This window comes from Acomys russatus, chromosome 21 (genome assembly GCF_903995435.1).
Source record: "Acomys russatus chromosome 21, mAcoRus1.1, whole genome shotgun sequence".
In the NCBI taxonomy this organism is placed as follows: domain Eukaryota; kingdom Metazoa; phylum Chordata; class Mammalia; order Rodentia; family Muridae; genus Acomys; species Acomys russatus.
Window position 1 is genome coordinate 31,457,920 of NC_067157.1, and position 8,402 is coordinate 31,466,321.

At 45.1% G+C, this 8,402-nt stretch overlaps 1 protein-coding gene across 2 annotated transcripts in view; it reads right to left on the reverse strand.

The window, feature by feature from the left end:
• Slc2a12 (solute carrier family 2 member 12) overlaps positions 1–6,148 on the reverse strand; it is a 52,554-nt gene extending 46,406 nt beyond the window's left edge. The window contains exons 1-2 of one of the 2 annotated variants that reach the window (XM_051164387.1): positions 5,798–6,148; positions 1,744–1,811 (exon numbers count right to left, since the gene is read on the reverse strand). Coding sequence is in view for 1 of the 2 variants with exons in the window: in XM_051164386.1 (XP_051020343.1) it covers positions 5,798–5,912 (115 nt within the window). In the remaining variant the exon portion in view is untranslated. The remainder of the gene's footprint in view (positions 1–1,743; positions 1,812–5,797) is intronic. The other variant, XM_051164386.1, reaches the window with a different exon arrangement.
• Between the last annotated feature and the right edge of the window lie 2,254 nt (positions 6,149–8,402).

An 8,402-nucleotide genomic window follows, 5' to 3' on the forward strand; every position in this document is an offset into this window, starting at 1 on the left:
CTCTGAGCCTGGTAATAGCATTGGATCTTTCCTGCTAGAACCTCAAGATTCAACTAGTAACTTATGGTAAATCCAGGCACATGCTGCATTGACTGACCAAGATGCAGATGGCCAAACCTACCTACAGGAAACTATAGGAGCAAACCATTTGACGTTTGATTGATTCAACAACTAACAAGAGCAAGCATGAGAGACAGAGAGAGAGACAGACAGAGAGAGAGAGAGGGAGGGAGGGAGGGAGGGAGGGAGAGAGAGAGAGAGAGAGAGAGAGAGAGAGAGAAAGCATACTTACTAAACTAAAAAAAAAAAGTAAAACCTTGAAACAGCTTTACATGGAATCACAGTAAATAAAATGATGCCTTATGTCTACACTTATAACCATGCCTTTTCATAAATTTGTGAATTCTTTTCTTTTTAAAAACCCACATTCCTGGATAATGGGATTGCATTATTAAAAAAATCCTTTCTGTGTTTTTTGCCTTTTGGGTTTCTACAGTTTAGTCTCCACTGGAAATCAAACATTTATTAGTGTGGGAATGCTCTCTCGCCATGTAAATTGATCCTAATTACAATCCTCCCCCTCCCCCATACTTAAAAAATCTTACACACCTGAAGCTAAGATGCTATTTCAAGCAGGCTTCCAAACAGCTCACCTCATAGCTCTCAACTCCAAGGTCTGTAAAAGCGTGGAAGCATCGTCTATGAAGTTATACAGACACTGCCCACAGCCCAGGGCAGTGTCAATACATGACACACCAGCTTCTCAAGAAACAACCACTTCCGAGGGGAACACAGGTGAAATGTGAAATTAAATTGCATTTGTTTATTAAGGGGAAGAAATTCCTATAAGCCCAATAAAGGGGTGTACTTCTCTCCTTGACACTTTGACAGGATTTTATAAAAATGAGTCACTGTTCAGATATAACGCAGCCCGCTGGCACTGGGACAATGTGGTAAAACTATTTCAGTCTTGCTGCATTCCTACAAAGGACATAAATCAGTATATCGCTGAGGTATAGCCACTTAGTAAATGTACAAATTAATGTGCTGCAATGTAGAAAGGAAAGCAGTCCCAGTGAACAAAACAAACCAGAAGAAATAGGAATAGTTTGTAGAAATTTATGGTTTACAGTGCCGGTCAAAATACTGAGTGAGAAGTATTTTGAGAGCATTCGGTCTCTGTGACCAAAACCGAAATTGGATATTTTTTTTGAAGGACTGCAAAATGAGAAATTGTCCTCATTTGGAATTTTGCAGAGTCTTTGGGGAAGAGTGAAGGAGCTATGCAACTCTCTCCTTTCTCATCCCCCAAAACTTGGTGCTTCTTAAGTCATTTTCTCACAAGGGGAAACTGACAGAGTGCGTTCAGTTCCGGCTGCTCACCTTCAGAATCTTATAAACCCAGTTCTTGCTCAAACAACTCCAGCAAATAGCTGTGGAGCCCCACTGCCCAGTGGTGGGGGGCTGTGTGGCTCTCAGAAGTGTTTAACAAGGATGCTAAATACTAGTGCCTGGGCTCCTCTTACTGAGCAGATGCTCCCTTTGAACCCCTCTTTCCTGGGCTGGTTTTAAAGGAGAACGAAAACCTCACAAATCTAAAGCTGATTCCTGCAGCGCTGGGCCTATCACAGCATTTGCTCAGGCAGCTCTGTGATAGTCTGAGCATGACTTCACCAGCTAGGAAGAGGCCAAGAACACCGAGAGCGTCCCCTCAAAAAATCCAGAAGCTTCTCTGAAGCTCACCTTAGAGTCCTGTCAGTTACCACCAACCGTGCTCCTGGAATCTGCAGCTTCAGCTACTGTGGCAAAGTCTGGCAGAGAAGGAGGGCACTGTTGGGAATATTTAACACATGGGATAGGGCCCTGGCCTATCAGAAGGGACCCCTGTTATAAAAAGCCAGTTCCAGCATGCAGGTGTATGTCGACAAAGTCTCAGCCCGCACAGGTGAGCCCCAGGGCTGGGCTGGCTGTTCTACAAGTAGCTAGGGCTGTGTCTGCCAATTCCTTGCCACAGCCTGAGAGCCTGGTGTTTCTGCTCCTGTGGCTGCAGTTGGTCCAGGGTCTGTGGCAAAGGGAAACCTGTGTACATTCTCTCTGGGTGACAGTGTGTTTTTAGAAAGAGACAAGAGCACTGCTCTTTCTACATGTACCTTTATGGTGGAATGTAACCAGCACCCACTTTCCTAGGAGTCCCCGTTAGGAAGCATTTTTCTCAGTCCTCACATCTGAGCAACTTCCCAAGCTAGAACTCTGGCATGATTTCCAAGGGATGGTAAATGCCCAGGATCAAAGAGGTGCTGGCCAGACCCAAAGGGCGATGTTTACTTTTAAAACCAGTCTTATCATCATACAGAAGGTCTCTAGTTCTTTACAAATCAATGTCTCCAAATCCTGTCATTTCCTTGCAGTTACATACATAGTTTTAAGATTCAGTGATCGTGTCATTTAAAATATATATATTACATTTTATTCACACATAGTGTGTGAGCTTGTGGGGGCATCCAGTATTTTTGTCTAAGATAAAAGACCTATAATTACAGTCTTCTCCAATTCAAATCTCTATCATCAGGCCTGGCTAGTTGGCCTGACTGTCCCCTCCCCTCCCCACAGGTTTTCTCCATAAAGATTCCCCTGTAGGCATCCCAAGAAATCCAGACTGGCTGCATTCAGGGCTAGGTTCCAGATTAGGCTAAGCCTGAGGGGACAGTGGGGACGTTCTTATTTACCTGCCCACATTATCTCGGCACTCACAAAATTACGATCTCTAAAAGCAACTCCTTAGTGTATTCCAATCAGTGTGGAGGCATTTTAGGTCCTGGTCTTTGATGTCCTCAGAGGGATGACCCCAGGCCTTCCAGAAGGGTCTCTGACTCTAGCTCTGAGGAATTTCTTTATGCCGAGAACCTGGACTCATGCAACAAACACTGCTCTTGCCTCTGACCTCCTTTGGCAGGAGAGAGATGAAAACCAGCAATGATTAGGCAAAGGAAGGTTCCAGAACCCTCTGGCCAGGAGTTTGGATGTCAAATGAGAAAAGCCTGGGAGCCAAGGAGGAAGGCACAGGCATCAAGGCTCCCCACCAGAGAATCTCCGAAGTTAGTCCCATACCAGCCTCTGTCAACTACCAACCTTCTGTCTCCAAGTCCCCCTTTCACCCTATGAGAGATGTTCTGGCTGCATGGATTCTCCCTGTACCCCTATCTGTCATCATCTCTAGGCACCAGGATTCGAAATTGAACTTGACCCTCCTGCAGAAGACAAATAGAATGTGTCCACGGATGCTGTAAATTTTACTATCAACACATTAACTTTGAGTCATAGCTTCTTGGAAAAGCAATGATGTTCACTACCCTCCATTCATGGAGACAAAGCACCCTTTCTAATTAAAGAGTTGACCAAGGAAGACCTGCTAAAATGCTTTTCCATGTTTGTAAGGGTTTGGGTGTGCAGGTGGGAGGAGCTGAGAGTTTGTGGTCAGTCTTTTTGTTATTTGCTTTTTCAGTATCTCACATGGTTTAATCAATCACCTTAGCTTGGGATATATAACTTATTCCTCCTTTTTTTTTTCACCTAGAAATATAGAAAAACTTTAAATGCAGAAATATACTGCATTTTTAGAATACATTTTTAAATATATTTTTAAATACAAGCATATTTTAAATACTGAATTTCATGGATAAAGGAAATTATATGTTAGCAATGCAAAGAAGCCCAAAATAGTGTTGGCAAATTTGTTTCAATAAGTATCAATGGCTTGATTAAGGTGCTGGAGATATGGTTGGCTCAGTGGTTAAGAGCACTGTCTGTTCTTCCAGAGGTCCTGAGTTCAATTCTGAGCAACCACATGGTAGCGCACAACCATCTATACTGGGATCTGATGCCGTCTTCTGGCATGCAGGTGTACATGCAAGTAGAGTACTCACATACTTAAATAAACATCTCGATTAAAATGAATTTAAAATATAATCCCAACATTAGAGGAGAAAACATTAAATGATTTTCTAAAATCATACAGCAAAGCTGTATAATACATTTATACATATACATGTAGGGTTGCTTTGAGGTGTCAAGAGATACTTAAGACAATTTAGGGACATCTAAAAGGTTTATACCCATCTAAATGCAAACTATGAATAGCATAACCCAGAGCTGTAGCCATCTGAGATGCAGTGAAAGTGTCTCGGTTTTTTTCTTCTACACAATGAAGATTCATTTGGAATTAAATTTGATAGGTTGTTTAAGGTACTCAATATTTCTTTACAATGATATAAGCAGTGGCACTTTACATTGAAGTTTATATATATGTTCAAGATATAGCGTATGTGTACAACTCCTTTCCATGGGGTTTTAATGTGAATGTGTACAATACAAGAGCTGTGCTTTCAAATCTACCTTAAAGGGGTGTGTGTGTGTGTGTGTGTTTGGAGACAGGGCCTCACTATGTCATCCAGATTGGTCCAAATCCTTCTGCTTCCTTCTATACACTGACATTACAGGTAGGTGGTATAAATTAGTCCATTTCTAATGGTGGTTGCAAAAGCCATCCTGGGCAGCTATTTTCCTCCTCTTTGTAACACTGTGCAGCAAAGACCCCATTTAATTAACCCTTAGCTTGCCAGCACCACCCCAGTGCTCTGCTGTCTCCTGCAGCTCTTTTTCCTCAGGAATCTGTAGATAAGACCTCCCTAAGCCCAATCTGATTCCCCTTCCCTGCTCCCAAAGGCCTTGTGGGAAAGTGAGAGGCCAAAAGTGGCCCCAGGTGTCCATTACTGACTAGACATGGGAAAGAAAGAGCAGGGTAAGGCCAGAGTGAGGCAGGAAAGGAGACAGCCTCTCCATTCCTGAGGTGGGACCACTTCACCTCCACTTGGGGCTTTGTGGATCCCATGGCCAGATCAGCCAAGCCCAGGGCTTAAGCATCCTTGTGTGGACCCCATTCCCAGATGAAAAGCAATGATGTCTGCGTGGCTGAGCACTGGTGACTATTTGAAACATTCCACTAGGCAGCTTGGGAATGGGGTGTATTATTGAAGCATGTGGTGCTGATGAGAGTGGTAACCGTAGGAAGGAGAGGGTCATTTGTGTTCGGTGTCTCAGCACACAATTAGCATATAGCCCCTTGCAAACTGGATGAGTGGAAAGAAGCACCGAGAAACAAACAAACAAAAACAAATGAAAAACTGGGATGTGTGTTTGGGCATTGTGATTGTGGAAACAAAGACAAGCAGAAAAGCATGCAGGTTAGCACAGATAATGCGATGAGAACTCCCAAAGTTCTCTATGGGAAGGAGAAAGTATTCAATGAATCTCATTTTGAAAGGCAAGCCTCCAGGAAAGCAGGGACAAGCAAAGGAGTTTGTGGGGCACGGAATAACTTATAACGTCCACTTGGTCCACTTACTACAATAAGCGGGAAAAGTGTGCGCTGACAAATGAGGCTCTGATCCACCTTCCCCAAGAAAGAAGAATGTGTGCATTGCGTTATGTAAATCCAACTGATGCCCCCCCCCCCCCCCCGCGCGCCGCCGTCCTCGCTGCAGGCAGAATATAACTCAAGTTTTAACACATAAAGCACCAAGGAGATTTCTGTTCTCACGTGGACAGCTCTGGACCACCCCACATCGCACCAAACCCCATGGTCCCGACTCCACGCACCCACCGGGCGCGCTCCCTGGGTTGCGTGCGCACGCACACGCACTCCCACGCACTCCCACGCACACGCATAGTCCCCAGGGGCTGGCGGGGACTGCTGTCCCCCCTGGCGGTCACCCGAGCCAGCCCAGAGGTCTCACTTTACCTCCCGCGCAGGCAGGATGCCGGCCGCTGCCGGCTCCACAGCTGCCATCGGTCTCCGCCTCTCTCCCGTTCAGTTTCAGCAGATTGGGGCCCTCTGTGTTTTCAACAGGTACCATGGTCACGTAGAACTTACTGCTTCTCCCTCGCTACCAGACCACCCGGACCTACCGCGCTCACAGCAGTGGTCACCATCCCCATGGGCAGCATGCTAAAGAAGAGTGGGAGGGGCTGGGGTGGGGGCCGAAACCTTCTGGCAAAGCCAGTGTGATTTGTAACCAACTTTGTTTCTATTTCCGAAGGCTTTGCCCTTTTCGGTGACACAGGCTGTTGCTATTCCAAGCAGCCTATCACAGGCAGGGGGAGGTCCGTGTCTCCAGGATTGTTTTGCCTTTAGATGCGAGTTGGAAGCAAAAGGTTAAAAGACTTGGGACTCGAATGCAGTGTTTGGCCACCGGCTAGGGCTAGCTCTTGTGTCTTGTGTTCCCGCAATTTGAAAAGCAGCTTAGAAAGAGAAGCATGCAGATTTAAATGCAAGTCCTCAAGCCAAGAGTTGGGAACGAATACCCACAGATGGTATCAGTTAATCTCGGAGAAGAGGAACACTTTCTATAAAGACACACCAGAAGGAAAAGTGTATTAATTTTTCTTTTGTTAGGAAGCCTGTTAGCCTACAAGCCATGACACCCACCAGCTTAAACAAAGGGTTAAAAAAAAAAGTGTTTGTTTCACCAACCAGTATGTGGGTCTAGGTAAATGCCTGGCATAACTTTCTCTCTAGGCCTGTGGGACGAATAAAGGCCTGTTCCTAACACCAAACTGATTGATTCTTTAGACACTCTCTAGCCGGAGTTTGAGGGGGAAGTCGTCCCTTTGAAAATGCACAGTTGATCTGAAGCGAGCAGCAAACAGTGGATCTTCTGTCAGGTTGTGCTTTGGCTTGGCTGGCAGTTGGATACTCGGTATTCAGAGCCGACTTGAGCTGTTGTAACACGAAACAAATCAGGGCACCAGAGGGAGGGGTGCTATACTGGTTTGTGAGTGTGTACTTCTATAAACAGTCAAAGAGACCGATGATAATTTTTTTTTTTTTTACTATTAGTTCTGTACTTAGCAGATCATATCCACTGAGAAACCCATAGCATTGTCTTTATAAGACGGAAATTATGCCAGCTGCGTGCACTCAGGGGTTCTTTTCCAAAGCAAAGCTTGTTAGAGAAAATGGGAGCCAAAGAAACTTGCTTATGCTCTTTGGAGTAGGGCGTGGCTCAATGGTAGAGCACCTGCCTACCACATATAAGGTCCTGGTTTGGAGCCTCAGAACTTCAACAAACAAACATACCCAATGCTCTCAAATTTTTCTAAGCTAGTTAGAAGTGGAGCTGGGCTTAGGATGCCTAACACCGTAATTCTGCAGCTTAACATTCCAGTCCTGACTAACACTCTGGTTCTTCCCGACCTTAAGAGATGTCATGAAACAGAGAACCTCATCCTACCTGTTGCTCTGCAAGGAAGAGCAAGTCCATACTTGTCTAGGCGATGCCCTGGTTTTGCTTAATTTCCACACTTTGGGTCATAACCAGTTTTTTCATTAGCATCCTTCCCTCATCACTAGGCATTTCTGTATTCTTCTTTAGCAAAGGCAGGAGCAAATGGAAACAAATTCAACTAGTATTGACTAGAATTAAATTCCTATTCAGCAAGTACTGATTATGCACCTGCTGTATGTATGCTGGTCATACTGGGAAGAAGCTTTGCAGACGCCGCTCATAGCTCACTATGTGTAGAAGCTCAGAGAAGATCAGCATGCCAAGACCAAAGAACTCATAACGCAAAATGGCCGAAGAAACTGCTTTTGCTTGTTCCCAAGTGTGTGACAGGCATGGCAGTATTCATCTGTGAGGCTCACACATTTGTCATTTCACCGTATTCTCTTGCTGGGAACTTGTAATGAACTTAGTGTGTGTGGGCGAGGGGGGGGGCACTTGTACAAATGCTTTGTTTTATGACATCCCCCCCCCCACACACCTATATTAGCAGGAAGTATTGGATTGTTTGCTGGGGCAGTTGAGTAGGCACAAGACAAACCCAGTTCTAGAACACCTTATTATGATTGTAAGTGGTCCAGTAACCCTTGCTCGGCTCTCTGTAACTGTGCTATTCAAAGACTCCATAGGCGTAAACCAGAGGTCAAGAAGAATAAGGAAACGATGTGACTGACCGCTTTGCCTCCTGGCATCTGACTCTGTTTCTTGTCTCAAGGTTGGCCTGAGAAAGGCCACTGACTATCTCCAGCTCTGGCCTGCGCTCACTTTGTTCTCTTACATACAATCAAACCTGACTCTCAGTGCAGCACCAGGGTGTGCTGTGTATTTTCAGCCCTCAGAGGCAGTTTCTTTGACCTTGCCACGCCTTTCTGTTTCTTTCACTTCTCCTTTTCCCCCAAAGCAAATGATAGAAATCAGGATTCTGGTTAACCTGAGGTTAGCCTTAAAAGCCAGAGCCTTTCTTCGAAGCAGGAGATAAAATCTGTGTCACCTCTTGCGTTCTCCCTTGAAGCGGGGTCTCACTTGATTTTTTTTTTGAAGGAATGCTACTCGGAAAGGCCA